This window comes from Periplaneta americana, chromosome 10, assembly GCF_040183065.1.
Source record: "Periplaneta americana isolate PAMFEO1 chromosome 10, P.americana_PAMFEO1_priV1, whole genome shotgun sequence".
NCBI lineage: Eukaryota > Metazoa > Arthropoda > Insecta > Blattodea > Blattidae > Periplaneta > Periplaneta americana.
In genome coordinates this window covers 65982806-66003549 of record NC_091126.1, presented here as the reverse complement: position 1 = coordinate 66003549, position 20744 = coordinate 65982806, and the positions used below count along the sequence as shown (strand labels likewise).

The 20744-nt window shown below is 34.0% G+C and overlaps 1 protein-coding gene across 5 annotated transcripts in view; it reads left to right on the top strand.

Moving 5' to 3' along the window:
* LOC138707758 (UBX domain-containing protein 7-like) overlaps positions 1-20744 on the top strand; it is an 83533-nt gene that overhangs the window by 25212 nt on the left and 37577 nt on the right. For 4 of the 5 annotated variants that reach the window (XM_069837628.1, XM_069837625.1, XM_069837624.1 and 1 more), the window contains exons 3-4: positions 13311-13420; positions 13904-14050. In XM_069837628.1, the coding sequence (XP_069693729.1) occupies positions 13311-13420; positions 13904-14050 (257 nt within the window). The remainder of the gene's footprint in view (positions 1-13310; positions 13421-13903; positions 14051-20744) is intronic. The other variant, XM_069837627.1, reaches the window with a different exon arrangement.

Here is a 20744-nt window from a genome sequence, read left to right as displayed (position 1 = left end):
TCTTTAAAAGGCTGTAGAGCTGTCTTTCACTATTATTTGTGTACATACAATAAGGTAGGTGTGTGCATGCGGAAGTAAATTCTTAGAGTTACTTTTTATATTAGGAAACACTGCGTAACAAATTTTAACTTTATTTTTTGCGCTGGGCATGTGATAAATGTTTTCTACATAATTTGAGCCTCCTGAATACGAATATGGCAATAAAAAACAGTTATTGGTTACGGTTTTTGAGAAATTTTCGAATTTATATCTGTTCAAAATACTGCTTTATATAATGACAATAAGGTTAAATATTCACTGTTCAGAAGATTACAGCTTTCTTTTTCTGCATTTTCTTTCATACTGAACATCAGGTACATCACGAGCTAAAGTCCAACAGTAGTCTGCTAGCATATTGGTACTCCACTGTCCTTGGTATCTTTTTTCCATAGTTGAAATTTCTTGATGAAGGCACTCACCATAAACATCACTGAAATTGTCACAATTCTCGGGGAAAAAGTTAAGATAGGAGTGAAGGAAGTGAACTTTCAGGAACATGTTACAACCCATGGTTTCGTACAACAGTAAATTTTGCACTAGTTCTTCATAGTTCCCAGAAAATTTAATACAACTTCCTTGAATGCATTCCAGGCGGCTCTCTTTTTTTTCTTTCCAACAAAATTTTGAAGTGATTGTCCTTCATTATTTTTCTAATTTGTGGTCCATTGAAAACTCCCTCTTTTATTTTCGAGTCACTAATAGCAGGAAATTTTTCCTGGATATGTTTAAATGCTTCAATTTTATGATTCATTCCTTTAACAAAATTATTTTTTAACCCTAACTTAATGTGTGAAGGGAGTAAAATTACTTTACTTTGAGGTACAAGGGGTTGATGTATAATACTTTTCTTCCCTGGCTCTAGTGATTGTCGTTTTATTTTATAATGCTTATCTTGAGCGCGACTGTCCCATTCACACAGAAAGCAGCATAATTTTGTGTAGCCTCATTGCATTCCAAGAAGCAATGCTACAACCTTCAAATCCACACATATAAACCATTCGTAATTTGAACATTATCATTAAAGCACACTTTAAAGAAATACACGTCTTACACAAAATACTAACACCACAGAAATCTCCTGGTAAACTGAAGCGATTTCATATAGTGAATCTATTTCTCCCCCTCCAAATGGAACCGAAAAGGGCAATAAAAGGATTTCTGCTTCTAGAAGTCATTTTGACATGGTGGTCTATTGCAAAATATAAACTACACTAATGTCATTAAAGCTCACAGTGAAAGAAATGCACATCAAGTGAAATCAGGTAAACTCAAGTGAATTCATAACTCAACCTGTTTCCCCCCCCCCCTCCCTCCAAATAGACTTGTAAAAGGGCAATAAAATAATTTCCGTTTCTACAAGTGCTTATAATAAGGTGGCCTACTTATACTAATATTGTTTTCACATAATGGGTCGTCATATTTGTAAAACAAAGTAGTTAACACACAAAATACGGTGATTTTTTAAATAAAATGCATATAAAATTAATTATATTATGCATCTCGAAAACCCGAACTGATGGAACATATTGATTGTTATTTTTGAATTCAGGAGGTCGAAATTAGTAAGAATTTGTTAGTTTTATGTCTGGCGCAAAATTGCTGTTGACCAGTGAAATTGTTGAAGTCTTGAAATTACAAAAAGTGAATTAGAATGTCAATAACCTACTGCAACGATGGCTGTCCTAAGCCCTAAACACAGGCACTTGAATTGGAGCTTGGGAGCGCCTGAGCACACAGACCGAAACAGTTAGCCAAATGAGCCTATTGCCTCTTACTTATGCAGAGTTGAACAACTTATGTGTCCTGCATTAAGGAAAGAGAATTTACAATTGGTTTAATCCTGAGTGGAGTGTGTTATATCTGAGTAAAGAAAATGGCAGTGGTACAATGTGTTTATTGTGCAGTAAACATGTTATTAGCAAGAAATGTAATATTAAAAGACATTATGAAACATTTAATAAGGACCAATATAAAGATTTCCAAGGTGAAGATAGATTGAAACTAATAAAGGAACTAACTGGTGATGTAATTAATCAATTATTTCTTAATTGTGTTATATAAAATTAAATAAAACAATACATTTACGATCTTTGATTATATGTGGTGGTATTTGTTTTATTATTTTATTGTTTCTTCTACTACCTAGATTATGAGAACTGCTACCTTTTATAATTTCTTAAGAATCACTTTGTGGATACTGCATTTATATACCTCGTTTTTATTATGACAACGTGTTTTAGTTTCGTGTTAGCTTTCAATTTATTGTATTGTTTTTAGTTTTGAAGAATTTTAGATAAGAGCGCAAATAACTAGAGTACCCGACATGCCCTTTTTAAACCCTATTAACTCTTTGATTATAATGAGTATTTTTTTGTATCATGGTTATGTTTCGATTATCATTCAGTATGTAATTTAAGATTAATACAAAGTTGATAATCAATAAAATTGGTGTAAACAACATCTTTAAAACTTTTTAAAGTGTAATTGATAGTACGATTGTAACGGTTTAATGTTGTTTACATCAATTTTATTGATTATCAACTTCGTAATAATTTGTTTTTTGTTCAGTACATAATATACATTTATATATTTTCTTTATAGAATGAAAACTCTGATGAAAAAACACAAGATGATAAACTGAATTCCATTATTGTTAGCTATGATGTAGATCTCAAAATTTCAGAAACATGTCATATGTTTTCTGATGCGCCTTTTATTAAGGAACACATTGTAGATGCTGTGGCTAGGATATCTCCCAGTGAAGTAAAGAAACATGTAGGAATACCTCTTTCTAGAAATGCTATGGTTAGTAGAGTACAAGAACTAGCAAAAGATATTGAAGAACAATTACAAAGTCTTTGTAGGGAATTTATTTCATTTTGTGTATGTGTGGCAGTACGTACGTCTGCGAACAATTCTTTTCAGTGATGAAACTAACAAAGCCTCAATTGAGGTGCAGATTAACCAACAATAATTTGAAATCACAGTTAAGACTGGCTTGTGCCCCATATGTAACTGAGTTGACAAAAAAGAAATTCTTGGTACAATAGAGTTATTAATCACTGATTATTAAAACAACAATTAATCCATTTAAGTATCTAGTTACTACTGTTTGTACTTACAGCTACATATTTAATTTGAATGTATTTGGTTAGTATGTATGAAACTAAAGTACATTTTCATTAATGATAAACTTTACATTCACTGTATTTGTTTTAACCCTTTACCGAATGGAACAGTCTTGTACACACTGGTTTAATATTCAAATAACTTAATTAGTTCTTTCTTTCTCAACTGATGTCACATATGATCAAATCCAATTCTTGACCGTGTGCCATATCTGTCCCAGTATGATGTTTGAAATATTATATGCTTATATTATAAATTATATGAATATAAAACCAGTATGTGCCATATCTGTCCCAGAATGCGGTAAGGAGTTAAAACAATTGTGTTACTTTTTAGAAGTGTGAAAATATGTGTATTATGTATTTACATTTATGTTAATATTAACATTTGATATGGCAATACAAAAAAAAATAATTAGAAATATGTTCATTACGTTGTATCAAATTTTCGTTGTCTTTTACGTTTGTATATCCCTGTTTCCTCACTCCAACAACAGATAGAACCTTAACAATTATGTGCACATGTGTTTCACCTAATGCAGACTAGTGCTTCTGATGGAAACACGCTTTGCGTGACAGCACTGACCTACTGGATAAATTACAAACCTTATTAAGATTTGCTTATAAGTAAAGTACTGAAACAGCAATCTAGCATTAGACACCTGAAACAAAAGAGGTAGGTACAAATATTGTGCAATAGTACATTTGCACATTCCTTTACCACTTGGCCAGCCAGCAGACATTGCAGGTATGTGTGTAATGACTTAACAAAATTTGCACAGATTGCTAATAGATAGGCAAATGGTTATAGGAACTTTCGTCCAATCTTTTTCGTTCATAATGTACTTGTCTGACTTTAGCTAGTTATTATTTTCGTTCATTATATTCTTGACCATCGTGCACTTTGGTCCTATGTATTTTTGACCAATTAGTGAAATATCTTTTCATGCTCTCTATTCTACATCTACAGTAGTGTAGCCACATATTTCTCTCACTTACTGATTAAGTAACTGTGTAATTAGAATTATCACACCTTAGAACCTTTAAAATACCAGTATTTGATTTTTTTTTTTCCCTTTACTCTACATACTGTTGGGTTGTGTTGCACATTATATAATAATAACTTCGTTATCTTTAGTCCATTCATCAAGGGGACCTGAGATAAATTTTCACATTGTCATTATCTTTCACCATAGTTATTTACAATTTTCTCCATTTGTTCATGTTTAGTTATATACCGGTATCACTTTCATAGAGGAAGTCCATAACATGAGAGACAATCAGATCTTCGGTCTCCTGTTGCATGTTTTTAAGGCCATCCAAAAATCGCCATTATGTTTGAGTGATGTGTAGCTATCATTTTCTCAAGCTTGTGATGGAAACCCTCCACCACGTTGTCAGTTCTCTGTCTCTGTGTAAGGACGAGTTCGTAGATATTCCACGTTGGTGGAGGGAATATGGATTGAATTGCACTTCGATGTTCATTTGCTGGCCTTCCTCAGACATGTGGCTTCAATGTATGTAGTAAAGTGAACAACTCTTCCTCAGTCATTCAATAAATCATTGAATGTCTGCTGTAAATCTTCACGTGGTATGAAAGGCAAGCCATTATTTCTAATAAACTATGCCTTATAGTCGGTTCCTTGTATTCAAATATGCATCTCTTAATCCTCAATGTACTGATTGCCGCCATAATGATTATTGAAGATGGAAAAGAAATCCATTGATTTCAATATTATGAAAACAGTTTACAAGAGCATTAATATTCGCAATGTCAAAATCGCTCATTGAATTTTGAGGATGCAGTAGCAGGTGATTCTGCTTTTCATAGTTTCCAAGCTCACATTTGATTGTCTTGTATGTTTTTTTTTTTTTTTTTTTTTTTTTTTTTTTTTTTTTTTTTTTTTTTTTCCCACATTTATGGTCACACTATGTATAAATTAAAGGCAGTACATGTTATGTAAGTTCCATGGGTGGTGAATTGTTGGAGAAATATCCTTTGAACAGTTCAAAATGTTCCATCAGAGAAAATGGTGCCACTTCATACAAGTGTTCTGATATTATTTCCACTATCATAAAGGAGGAATTGCCAGTTTCCCTTAGTCTTGTTACATGGTAAATTTATAATTATTTCTTCTAAAGTCTGGTAATGCAGGTCTAGTTCTGTTTGTTTTGTTCATTATTTATCATTCATTAGTCAAATTTCTGACTAGAATTTTGACACTCCCAAGTTTAACTATACTCATTTTATCCCATGAATGGGGAAATTTGGGTATAATTCATTACCTTCACCTTCCTTGTCTGATAATTTCACTTGAAGCCAAATTAGAAGAGTCTTTAGTTGTGTGTTTTATTCTCTGTGAAACTACTGTTACCTTTATCGCAGCACTGTCCACAGAATGTAAATGTCGTCCCATATTACACTTGTGTATGATATTATTTTCTAAGTCGGTGTTGGCGGTGCATGATGCATTGCAATTTTCATGATTCATTATCATCTTGTACAGTCCCTCTTGTATGAGGATAATAAAACCCATCGTTTAATAGTAGCAGTCAATGTTGCTTTGACATAATTGTCCATGGCATGATGTAGGTTAGAAGTTTGACATGAACACCAAACATTTTCCTTTACCTTTGTTCACTGTACCTTAGTAGCATTGAAATGTAAATATTTTTGTGTTAGTTGGATTGAATGTATGCCATTACTGGACAGAAAGTGTTTTCATTAATTTATTAATATTTTTCTGCCCAAGAGCAGGTCTTTCACTGCAAACCCAGCATTCTCTAATCTTCCCTATTTTCTGCCTTCCTCTTAGTCTTCGCATATGGTTCATATATCTTAATGTTGTATATCATCTTCTGCCCGAACTTTTCTCCCATTCACCATTCCTTCCAGTGCATCCATTAGCAGGCAGTTTCTTCGTGACCAGTGATCCAGCCAAGGAAAGTGTTTATGGACTATAATATAGTGGAAAAACATTAGTTGAACTCAATATGTTTAAGTACGATAATTTAGCAGACCAAATATCTTGAACCTCAATGTGTTCGATAAATAAAATTGGACTAAATTCCAACTGAACGAAAAACGTTGGACTAATGTTACTGCGAGGAGACAGATATGTCTGTCTGGAATCCTTTGTACCTTGTGTGCTTTATTTTACATTGGGTAAGTTAAAACCTAGTTCATTTTCACACAATCCGTCAATGGAAGAGTAACTCACTGCAGAAGAGAAAGATTAGATGTTTTAGTGTGCAGTGGAAGAATGGTAAGATGCAGTCCTATATACAGTGAGAAAGCTTTTTTAATATTAGAGCACTGACGAATTCAGTAAAACAGTTATTTCTTGTCTCTGTATTTATAATATATATTTTGGACTAACAGAAATTCTCTAGTAATGAATAATATAATGTTCACCACTTGGAGTAGTGACCATCATGCCTGACTGTGAAACTTGTGAGTCCAGGATCGAATCCTGGTTGGGACAAGTTTCAGGCTTTTCCCACGACTCTTCGAGTAAATGCTGGGTAACATTCGGTGTTTGGTTCTCAATCTTTTTTTTTTTTTTTTGGTGGCATTATCATTAGATACGTAAATGAATAGGAAACTACCATATCTATCTCTCATTTCTCTAGTGCATACTGATAACTGCTAGATCACCAGTACATTTGTTATAGTCATGCACAGTCTGGTAGCTATCAGATGGTCAATAATCTTTCTGGCCAGGCACTCAAAGAAGAATAATACTGATACTACTGATATTTTGTTGCAATATTTCGATCTAATATAATGCCAAGGATACTGAAACAGAATTTATAATGAGAGCTGCTCAGTAAATACTGTTAATGATTTATTTTATTAATGTCTTGGTTAGTACTGGGGATTTTGGCGATATTCCTCAGAAGAACCTCACTTCATTACAGTGCACTTTATCCCACAATTTGTGCAGTCCCAGAACGTTATGAAAACCTGCCTCCATGGCCATTGTACTACTTCTGATGACTGAAAATGTCTCCCGCAAATGTTTCTTCACTTTTTTGTTATATAATGGAATCATAGATTTGCTGCTTGGTCTCAGGATCAACATGATGAAATCATATTTCAACTGCAGTTATTAACTTGAATAGAATAGGGTGGGTTGGAATAATTTGGGTACAAAAACAGCCTTTTTTTTTTAGTTTAGAGACCCGTAGACTGTCACCATAATAAAATTATTGTCATTTTTTTGCACTGTGACTTTCTAGAACGATACAAGTGCATTTTGAAGCATTTTGCCTCCTTCTAATAATAATTCTAAGTTTAACTATACTCAATTTACCCCATGGATGGAGAAATTTGGGTATAATGTGTATTATTGAAGTAAAACATGCCCTAAGTCCTCAAAAAATCATATTATCCCAACCATAGGTTAGTATATGTATCCTAAAACAGAATGCAGAAGTTAAGTTTAGTTATGTAGACACTTAAAAAAAAATTTACTTAGACCTAACAAAATAAAAATATTTCAGCCAATACTCAAGTTCTTGATAAGGTTTATTTTGTAACCTTTAAATATCTCCCATTAAAATCAGAAACAGACAACACTTTGGATATTTATTTGTCTTTCACCAACCCATAACTTGTGTACGTGACATGATCTGGAATGAAAACTAGGTTAGTTACCATTTAACCTATACCTAAATTACCTCACGTTTGTAAATTGTAATTTATTAACAAACTATTAATGATATATTACTACAGTCATTAAAAACATGTTCTAAACATGTGTCATGTACACATACATAAATTTGGTTACTGTAGGACTACCTCAGCTGGTTTCCTAACAATATTGCTTTGAATGTGATGGGTCATTTCATAGATTGGTAAACAAGAAACAGTTTTTTTACAGGCACTACAAGTGTGATCAACACAAATTTTTATGCAAATCTGACTTTCAGGTAGAAGCTCCCTGGGAAGCAGACTTGAATAATTTTAAGGGAAAAATTGTTCCAGGATCAGGTATTGATACCTGGACCCTTCGCTTAATGCACGAATCCTCTACCGACTGAGCTACCCCCAGAACTATACACGACACCGTCACAGTTCTTCCCTTTATATCCACACAACTCAAATGGGCTGACAAGATGCCAGAAACCCAACTTTGAGTGGACACAGTTCTGGGTGACTTAAATTGTGGCTTTCTGTTAACGTACCTCCAGTAACGAATATATTATATATAATATAATAATATATATATTTTTAATTGTTTATTTTACGATGCTTTTTCGACTGCTATGGTTATATAGTGTCTGAATGAGATGAAGGTGATGATGCCGGCAAAATGAATCCAGAGTCCAATGCCAAAAGTTAGCTAGCATTTACTCTTATTGGGTTGAGGGAAAACCCCGGAAAAAACCTCAACCAGGTAACTTGTCCCAACCAGGATTTTAACCCGAGCCCGCTCATTTCACAATTAGGCATACTGACTGTTATTCCACAAAGGTGGGTGAAATATTTCTATGTGATATACAATACTTGAGGTAAACATACAATTTGAATTAGTGATATTGTAATAATAAATATTTTATTAAAAAACACTTATTGAAAAAAAAGTAATGTTTTCCCCCCACTTCAAAACTCCCATTTTTTTAAATCCTGTGCATGACCCTGTTGTTGACTTATTTCTTTAACACTATAAGTTTAGAGCTGTATGAATATCCAGCATGCACTGTGCTGGCATTTTAAATGCCCTTGTTATAAGAAATTTTCATGAGGTGGCAGCAAAAGGTGATGCTTTGACATAGCGACACCTATTTTTTTACTACGAATTTTAGATGAAATGGTATGTCTAATGATTAAGAATTCATATCTTTATTACAGTTGGTTTTCTCAATAAAAAATTACATTTTTGAACATGTTCGTGGGGTGTGGGAGTACTAGTACTGGGTTTTTGGCAATTTAAATGCCAGTCATACTAGTACTACTACCGGATTTAAAGCATTAAACATTTTATTACTGCCTTTGAGCAGTATTTACATGTCTCCCCTAATTTTGAATAAGTCTCATTCAAAATTTTTTGAACAGAAAGACTGTTTCTCGTGATTTACTTCCATCACACCATAGGTGAAAATAAACATTTCAATAAAATTAATTCACACATCACCAACGTATGTTAGAATAGAGTATTGATGACATTACTACTTAATATGTTTAGGGTGAAGTTGGCAATGGAATGTTGATTTCACATTATCCCATCAAATATTATGTGCTAATAGAAGAATTATAGCCATTCATTATTGATGTGTAATAAAGTTGATGTTGCTATTCCACATATAATTTTTATGCATTTTAAAATTCCTTTATGTTATGTAATCTTACATCAATATATAATTTCGAGTTATGTAATATTGTCAGATAGAGAAATTACAGTTTTACAAATTTCAACAGCTATTTTATCAAAATAGTAATTTCTTACTGAAAATACTGGGAAACTTCTGAATGTGCCAACTCGTCCTGCAGAACATAATTTTCGTTCATCAGAATTAAAATAATGACATACAGTAGTTTTCTTTCTTTTGTGAACTTACAAGATAGTTTTGTGTGGAAAAATCATCATCACTTGAAAATAAGGATGATAGTCATGAAGAAAATATGATTCATGTTAACTTTACCGAAATGTCTGCAAGCATGTCATATTTTAGGATACTTTCCTTAGCTGTAATTTGATTCTTTCTTTGTAGTTTTCTGTTAATATATATGTGTCAGACTCCATTTCCCTAATGTTCTAGCCGTCAGATTTTACGAAATTATTGGTGCTACTTTTTATTAAAATAAATACTATATTCACACCAGACATTTAATACAACTAGTTCTTTAAATGTGAAACAAATTTCGGTTGTGCGATTTTAGGCTTTCACAGTGTTAGTGTTGAAAAGAAGAGTTTTCCACTATGTTTTGAATCTTTCTGTCTCCAAATTTTCGGAACAACTTTCTAGGTTCCACTAGCAATGAAATGTAGCCCAAGGCCTGAAGAATCACCTCTTCTGTTGGGTCTTTTATCCATCCAGTAGCGTGCAAATTAATCTGAAAATGCCAATTTTCAGCATTTCATTTGATTTTACTTAACCTTCTGCAAGTTGCTGCTTGCTTAAGTTCCGCACTATAGCAGATTCCAGTACTTAAGTTCTGCAGTTTATATATGTTTTTTACAATGTTTGAATTATTTTCTCAATTTCATCCCTCAGGAGCATTGTAGTTGTGTTGAATATTTTGCAGTGTATTGCTATGTTTGTTCTTACCTCCTAAAGATTTACGAAAATGGTCTAAAACTATAATATTATCAAGGTGCACTTCCATGACACAAAGGCAAATTGCTGTAGAATGTAGTGTCAGCTTAGCTATGATTAATTCCATATTGAAACGAGAGACATGATCCATCACACTGCAGAAGAAAGGAAAAGGTGGTCAGAAAAGCAAGACTAACTACATTACAAGATAACTGCTTCTTTGTTAGGAAAGGTAAAGTAATAAACTTTTTGCTGTTGACTTAAACCGCAATTAAATAGCTACAAGTGGGATAGATATTCACATTAAAACATTGCATTGTAGACATATGGAAGTTGGATGAAAGCTCATAGGCCATTTAAAAGCAATCATTAATTCTCTCTCTACAAAAAACACTTGATGTGGACTACACATCATAGAACTGAATAGTGAATGACTGGAAGAAGACACTTTTTTTCCCCAATAACTATAAAGTTGAAGTTCGTGGCCACCATGTTTTTGTCTGTAAAGGAAAGTGCTAAAATACTTCACAGGTTCACCTGCAACAACCACTAAAACACCCCCAAAGTAATGTTCTGGGGTTGTTTTACACACGAAGTGCCTAGACCATTACTTCCCGTAGAGAAAATGATGAATAATAACAAAAATTATATTCAGACATTGGAAAGAAGAGTCTCATCACAGCTGTCGAAATCATTTCTGGATGACAACAATGCATTTGAATAAGATCTGGCAACATATACATCTCGAGATGTTAGTTCTTCAACTCATATCCATGTAGGTCTACTCCCTTGGCCAGGCCCAATATGCAAAAGGAGAATGATTGTTCCACGAATTAAAAAAATAGTTTCTTTTCTCACAAGTTCTTGTTTCGGGATGAAATTAAGAATGATTGTGGAACTTCGGTGTAATCCATGTCAGAGCATGTCAAAGATGTAATTAGACACAAGGGAGATGACATGAATTACTGAGGTACATTGAACATACATATGTCTTGTTCAGATTAATTTCCATGCTACTGTATCTAACCAAAGAAAAGGTGATACTTCAGGTTGGGATGTATTGCCCTGATGATATAACCTGCAAGTAATTCCGAAACACTGCAGATATTAAGTTCGAATGCAGTGAGTGAATTCAAGAGAGTCTTTGTTGTTTTTTTATGTATCTTTTCTCTTTAAATGGAACTTCAAATGAAATTTTAAAAATTCTCAGAAAATACTGCATTATTTACCATGGGTAAATTTTCAGATTACAGATTTTAAAGTATTTTACAGTTCAATAACATTTATCATCGTCGTAACCAGTATTGGGCCTAATAGCCCATTACGGTCTCAAGCCATTTTTTAAAGGTCTTCCTAGTGTTCTTTTCGCTCTTAGGTAGTAGGTAGAAATGTGACTAGGAATGCGAGACCTTTCCATGCGGTGAACATGTTGCTGCCAGTTAGTTCTGTAACTATAGATGTAATCCAAAGTAAAAGATATTTCAAGCTCTTGAAGAACATTTTCGTTCCTCTTGCGGTCTAATCTAGTATAGCCAGCTGTTCTTCGCAAGAATTTCGTCTCGTTGGCTACTATTAGGGTTTTATCTCTTTCCCTCAAAGTCCAAGCCTCACAACCATAAGTTAGTACTGGTCTTGCGAGTGTTTTATAAGCTTTAATCCTCGTATGTTCCTGCACTAGTGAGGGTTTAAACACTTTGTTGATGACTGCAGATAACAGTTATCGAATTGCAAATAGAACAGAAACACATTACAATTTACTTCTTTATATGTACAATCATTCTGGATGAAGAGAGTACCATACAAGGACTTATCAGTGAATGAAGCTAGTTGCTGACCATTCACTGACAGTTGCTACTGACTTAGCAGTATGTTAAAATTATGCAAGGCCAATTAATTATTAATTTTTCATAATTTGTATATGTTTACCAAGACATTCATTCATAGTTTTCGGCCCAAGAGTCTCTCACTGCAAACCCAGCGTACTTCAATCTTCCCTAATATCTGCCTTTCTCTTAGTCTGCGCATATGGTCTGTATATCTTAATGTTGTCTATCATCTGATATCTTATTCTGTCCCAAACTTTTCTCTCATTCACTATCTCTTCCAGTGCATTTCAGTAGGCATATTCTTCTTAGCCAGTGACCCAGTCAATTTCTTTTTCTCTTCCTTATCAGTTTCAGTATTATTCTGTCTTCACAACATAGCTTCATTTCTTATTCTGTATGTCCATTTCACACACTCCAATTTTTCTTCATATCCACATTTCAAATGCTTCTAGTCATTTCTCTTCACTTCGTCGTGATGTTCATGTTTCTGCCAAATACAGTACCACACTTCATACAAAGCACATCACTAGTATTTTAGTTCTTTTTTCTGCCAGCAGCTCATGGTACTACTTACAGCACAATCCAAATATTTAAAGCTATCCACTTGTTCTACTGCCTCTTTTCGAATTCACATGTTTACCATCTTGATTTTTCTCCCAGTAATCATGATTTTTTTCTTGTTTGCATTTATTTTCATCCCATACTGTTCACAGCTGTAATTTAGCTCCAGTAGCATATCCCTTGGTATCATCTCCTCTTCTGCTGACAATACCATATCAGCAAATCTCAGCCAATTTATTCTTCTTCTTTCTGATATCACCATTCCCATGTTTTGAAAACAGCTCTTGATTAAATCCTCCAATTAAACGTTGAATAGGGTAGATGATAAAAGGCATTATTTGTCGTACTCCTCTCCCTATTTCACTTTCCTCTGATATTTCTTCCTCTACCCTGACTTTGACTCGTTTACCCAGACATGAGTATGTAATTTTTAGGCACACCTGAAAAACAAAAGAGCATGTATATGCTTACCAGTTGCAATTATATGTTGTAGGTCGCCAAGAAGAAATGATGTCAGGATCTCAAACATCATCTAAAAAAAGAAGCTTGGAAGATTTGTTTCGCCCTCCTTTGGACCTTGTGTTCCACGGCACATTCCAAAATGTAAGATTTTTCTTGTCTTGTTGCTTTTAGAGAAACTATGTATATAGAAAGCTTAAAGAAAAGTAAACTTTAAGATTCTATAAATATCAGGAGACTGCACTCATGATTTTCACTGATGAGAATTTCAAAATTATTATTGTGCGGAATTTTTTTGATTTTTATGAGATTTATAACGTCCTAGACATAGTTAAGTGATGTGATAAAAACTGTACATCAGTGATCGCCAAAAGCTGTGTCGCAACACATGCCCCTGCCTCTACTCAAGTATGGTATCATACCCCCCACCCTCTTCTTACCCGTGCACTGTCATTCTCTGCAATACCTGGGGAGATGTCCACTCCACCCTGCTCTGCAATAGTGGTGTGCGTGTTGTATTTCTATTACGTCACCACTTCGTGGTGTTTGGCAACCACTGCTGTACATTAAAATTAATGTCAACCATGTTTTTTTTGATTGGAGATATGTGTTATATTGTACTTCCAGGCGAGGGATGCTGGAGTTGCCCGTCAAAAATGGCTCATGGTCAATGTTCAAAATGTGATGGAATTCTCATGCCAAATCTTGAATCGGGATATATGGTCAAATAAAGCAATTAAGACCGTAATACGGGAGCATTTCATTTTCTGGCAGGTGAGCTTTGTCAAACTATGGATCCTTTCAGAGAAAGTCAGTGGAAGACAATGTAATGGCAGTGTCACTTAGCTTATAATATGGACATTAAAAAGTTAATATTGTATTTACGCTGAAATATTGCTGACATATGTGTTGAGGTGAAGCCTTATACCAAGACTTGATGCATTGTAATCAGGCAGATTCTTAAGTGATGAACTTATCATTATACTAAGTATAAGAGAAAGTACTGTGGTGCTCCAAAATGTCTGTTTCGAGATTTGCATGGAAATACACGATTTCAGTATCTGTGATACCAAAATAGTTCTTTTCATCATGCCGTCTGTCTGTCCATATGCAGTGATTTCTCCTGAATACTGTTTGAATTTTGTTCATATTCAATACATATATGGGAGTCATTTTCTCCAGAAATGATGTTCATAAAAGATAATTTTTAGTAAAATCTGATGTGCCCTTATTTCTAATAAGAAAAAGCACAATGGCAATGCACTTGTAGATTCAGCAGGTGATCTTCTCAGTGACTATGGTATCACTATAAAATACTGATAAATCTATGGTTCACGGTAAAAGTGGCCTAAGTCAGAAATTGGTGGTTTTGAGTTATGACCTCCGTGTGAATAATCAAATACATAGCACAAGAAAACGGATACAACACTAACATAATAGACAACATAATACGTAAGACAAAACATAATCACAAAAAACATAAGAATACAACACAAACACAAGAACACAAAAAATACATCACACTAACATACGAAAACAAAAACACACATAAAATTGCAACCTCATTCAAGAAATTAAATTACAACATCGCGTACAGAACAAATAACACTCTACAAAAACATCTCAACACACAAACAACACAAACAAATACAACTACACAGGCGTATACAAACTCAAATGTAACACCTGCAACAACATCTACATAGGACAGACAGGCAGATCATTTCAAACACGTTACAAAGAACACATCACAGCCATAACAAAATTATAAAACACCTCCACATATGCAGAACACATCACAAATGATAGCCACACCCACAGAGACATCAACACAGACATGGAAATACTACACATCCAACCAAAAAGCCAGAAACTAAACACACTAGAACAATATGAAATATACAGACACAAAAACACACCCCAACGAAATTCTCAACACACAACTCAACTTCAAAACACACACACTCTTTGACTCTACACTATACCACAGGAACACACCCTCACAGGAAACAAGTGGCACCAAGACCAACAACGACCATTTCTGAAGATGACCCATAAATAGGTCGAAACATGTAAACGAGGTACGTTGAAATTTAACACAGCAAAGTTTTACCATACATATTCCGAAAAAATGTATTTCTTCAGAGAGTGTAAAGGTCATATGTCTATCCTCTTCCATAATGATGTAGAGCGTCAGATTTCCAGCCCATCTAGTATCGGTCCTCATTTCAAACTTTGATTTTGCTCTACTGAAAACTTGCAATTTATGACTTATGCCCTTTTTATCGCACACCATAGAAATGCGGTGAAGTTGTTTCAGTGAAGAAATGCTTTTCTAAAATAAATCAATTATATTACAGAATTCCTCCTGCTTTCTGCTGTGAATTTTTTGAAAGGTCTGTCACCTCAGGCAAGATCAGGAAAAGGAAAGCCCAAGGGCCCCTTGTTGTTAGAGAATTACTGCTCAGTTGTAAAAACACTTATTCGTGAATAAATAATTGAAGCAAGATCCTAAAGGTTTAGAACGGAAAGGAAGAAACTTACTCAAAGTCTTATTATTAAACATTAATGTAATTTCGATCTTTATATCACTTTTAATTGCTGATTATCATAAATGCAAAAATAATATTAGAAATGATTGCAATATACATATAACTACTTTATGCAAATTTGTAGAAATTAATTACATATACCTACTTAAAGCATAGAATGTATAAATTAAGTCAGATGTCTTTTGGGATCATATAGAATGGTTTTTGTGTGCAATCCATAAAACGAAAGTAGCCTCTTGACTAATAGTGTATCAATAATTCATTTTTCTGAATTACACAATCGTAACAAATAATGAACTTTAATTAGTTATGTGATTTTCATATTTTTGTTTCATGTCGGTAACATTGAAAACATGTATAAAACTTGGAAATCATGAAATTATCGTGCTTTCCATTAGATATGATGTTAACACGTTCAGATTAGGCTGAGGATAGAAGATTTGTTAGACCTATAACAATCCTTAGCATTGTTTCCTTCAGTAGGTAAGTGAAGTCGAGATCTTTGTTGTAGAATTTTAGCAAATAATAGAAACCTATTCCTGAGTGTTGAACTCCAGGCAGAATTGGATTACTTCATATCTGTACCAAAAAATCAACTCTGGCAATGATTATTCTTGCCGTTTAGTCTGTAAATTTCATTTATTATATGTCACCACTTCATGCATGAGCCTTATGTTACCAGACATTAGCATAATCCAGGAAGGTCTTAAGTTATTAGTTATATCAGAAAGCACTATAAACGAACCATGAATTTTACGTTGTTACATAACTGTGAAACAAGAATACTCTGTTACGTGCTTTGTATTAAAAGGTACTCATTCATGAGATGTGATATGTTCTTATTTGCCTCATAAATGTTAACATTTAATTTCATTTATAAGACAACATTTCATTAATTGCTACTCATAGGATGACCAGTTTTGCCAGGCTATTTCCAGTTTTCAAACTAATACCATGGGTACCTATTAATTTGAGAAAAATTTGTTCTGGAACCGGGAATCAAACCTAGGACCTCTCAGCTCTGCGTGCTGAGCTCTCTTTCCAACTGAGCTATGTCAGGACACGATCCACGGTGCTGGCCGAACTCTCCTCATTATATCGTCAATGGCCTACTACTTGCATTTTAGACATATAAGTCATATATGCAGGAGTGCATATTTAAATGACTTTATGGTCATATTCAACAACAGTTTCTGAATACTGTTAAGATTGATATATACATATATTCATATATGAGGTCTCGCCATTCTCATTGAATAATCAAGACTACTATTTTTTGTTAGTAGTCAACATGTAGATACCTATTAATTTGAGAAAAATTAATAATTAATGTTGACTACTAACAAAAAATAGTAGTCTTGATTATTCAATGAGGATGGCGAGATCTCATATATGAATATATGTATAATATCACGGGGTTAAAAAAAACTGATTAAAATGCCCCAGTGGCCCCTGGTTTATGAAAGTCTTAGCTTAAAAAACTTCATCTCTAGCCAAAAATAATGCTCCAAATTATTCTGTAGGTGTATGAATACGTAGAATTTTTAGTAAAAATGTTACCTGTCACGTTTAAGTGAACTCTTACAACCAGTATGAGCTCTGCCTAAACTATCTGTTCTAGACAATAAATAATAGCTATCATCTTATAGTAGTTCGCAACTTAAAAACTAAGGATGCATGAGTATTGTATTCAGTTAGTGTTCAAGGGAACAATATTGAAGTGGGAGAATGATGAAGACCATGAGGTTTTAACACCATTTTATTTTGTATTTACATTGACTTTAAACAGACTTACAGCACCAAGCTCGTAATATTGAATAAATCACACACAAACGAGCACACACTCTCTCCCTCCCTCCTTCCCTCCATTACTCTCTTTCTTCCTCCCTTTAACTCAGTTTCACTCTCCTTCTCTGTTTATTTTTATCAATTTGGGATGCTGCTAATTTGAAAATATTAACTTGTTGGTAACAATGACCGCCAGTTTTTCAGAGCTGTTTTATTCCTTCATAATAGCTAGTAAAGTACAATGAAGGAATGATCTAAAATAAAACTACAGACCAACTGCATTATCAGTACAGGTATTAATTAAAAAGTAAAGCTTCTATTGCTGTTTATCTGGTTTTTCTCAGGAGATCATTAATAAATAGTTCATATTCATACTGTTTCTGAAAATACACTGTTGTGCACAGAATACTAAATGCAGCATGTTTTGCTGTTAGATCTACGCAAGAGATAGTAAATATAAATACCTTAAAATCATTATACTCTGCATATTTCCACTTGGTAATGAGTTTTGGAATAATATTCTGGGGAAATTCTATGGATAGTAACAGTATATTCCTACTACAAAAAGAGTAATTAGAATAATAGTAGGTGCCAAATCTAGTGAATCGTGTATGGCCATTTAAAAAAAACACAAATAATACCTATGACTTGTCTGTAATTTTTTTCATTAATAAACATCCTCGTATATAATCATGAAAACTTTGTAACTAATTCAACAGATCATAGCATAAATACGTGTCAAAAAAATGACTTTCATACTCCATCAGCAAGTCTATCGTGTTGTCAGAAAGGAGTGCATTATATGGCAGTAAAAATTTTAATAGCCTCGCTATAGATACAGAAAACCAAACTCAAAACATAAAATTATTTAGGGTCAAATTAAGGAAGCACCTAATTTCTCACGCCTTCTATTCCATAGGTGAATTTAAGACATTCAACAACACTTCATGAATATTTCTGTCATGTATTAAGTATTGACAGTAATCCCTTGTGTTGTACTAGTATAAAACTCTTCTGTATATATTTCAACTAGTATGTGACTATAATTAAGACTTTGTAGTACTATTAAGATTTTTTTGGCATGTTCCATATTCTAGCTGTGAAGCGATGTAAGAATGCCATGGAATGTAAATAAATACAATACTCCATTGCAAATTTTTAACATTTCACTATTTGTTGGGGTTTCAGATATTTCATTGAAATCATCTACTTCAAACTGTTTTTCTGTCACCTGTGAGTCTGGGGAAGTATCTGACTCACATATTATGTTGCCTTCTATTTGTCTAACAGCAAACATAAGTTTCTTTGTCATTACCAGACCCTGGAGAAAGTATTGCTTACAGGGAAACGCGGGATGTAGTATAGCTAATGTTTATGAATCGAGGGCTCTTGCACGCATCACTGTGCAAGTAGGAGTAGTGCCGGCATAGCTTAGTACAACGCAGTCAAAAGCAATCGACACGGGTCTTCAGAATGCCGAGACCAAAAGTACGCAAGATAGAAGCACTAAGGAAATATGTTCGTCAATAAAGTGTGTTTTCCATCCATGGTAATGAACTGTTTTGTGAATTGTGTCACGTGAAATTGGCAGCCGACATGGCATGCAACGTTAAGAAGCATATAAATAGCAATAAGCATAAACGCGCATGTAACAGACAACAGAATTTAAGCAAGGTGCAGCACGAATCTCCTTCACAATTACTTGAACAATCATTTTACGATGATATGTGTGACGCGTTTATTGCTTCAAATATTCCATTAAACAAATTAGAAAACACGAAACTCCATGGCTTTTCAGAAAAGTACACTGGAAGACAAATTCCTAAAGAATCAACACTGCGGAAGAAGTATGTGCAACATGCATATGAGAAATGTCTGCGTGAAGTGAAGTGTAAATTACAAAATGAGAAGATATCGGTTTCTATAGATGAAAGCATGGACTCCGTTGGACGTCACGTTGCAAATGTGGTTGTGGCTGCCCTTAGTGCAGAATGTTGCTGTAGATCCTATCTCTTAGTGAGTGAAGTGTTAGAGAGGGTTAATTATTCTACCATAATATATGTGAACTTTTTGATAGTGCTATGGAGTTGTTATGGCCATCATGTATGCAATTCAAAATGTGTTGCTATGCTGTTAGCTATATGAAGAAATCTGCTAAGTTTCTTGAAACACGTTATCCGAACATGATACACGTTACATATCTTGCACATGCATGTCATAGTTCATTGCAACGCATCAATACGTAAATAATATTATTACCAGTATGTCAAGTACAATGAAATATTTAGGTCTCTTAATGAGAATAAAATTAGAATTGGACTTTGTAAGCTTCGTAGCTAATCACTGGAAACTAGTCAAAAGGACGCACGAATAATGAGACTTTCATGTATTACTTCATTTCTCATGAACCAAACTGTACTGCTGCCAACGTCACATTGTCTATCGTTATTTACCCATCCCTCTCAAAGCAGGTATGCAATGTTGCATACTAAGCTGATAGCAATACTTTTCCCGGGGCCTAGTCATTACCTATCCATTCCTGAAATTCCCATGCTTTCATGTCTGCTGGACGAATGTCTACAGTGTCCTCAGATTCTGAGGCCTGTTTTTAAAATGTCCATGCTTGAAACAATTCTGAATTATATTTGTGGATACATTCTCCCATGATGTGGTTAGAAGTTACCGGGCATCAAGGACATTAATTTTATTCTCAAATCATTTACACTCCTTAATTGTGTATCCTCATTATTTTTTTAGGAGTCTTGTCTTCATATCATGATGTTAATACACTTTTAAAGTCCAAGTGATTCCCTGACCAGTATAGTTGTATTAGTGAAATTATATTGACCTGTAACAAAACAATACTGATGTTCTTCAACTCAGAATTCACAATTTGTGCAACACATTTTTCAAACAAGAAACGATCTTATGGTTCAGCGTGTTATCCCATTGCAGTAGTCATTCTTTCAGTTTTAAATCTGTTATCCATGCATTGGTATTTAAATATTAATCTACTGGAAACTTATTAACATCTTTGATGCATTGTGGGATCTTGCTTTTGCCAGTTAACAGAAGCTCTTTCTTGTCACCAGCCATATTTACAGCAGAGCACAAGACTGTCAATTGTT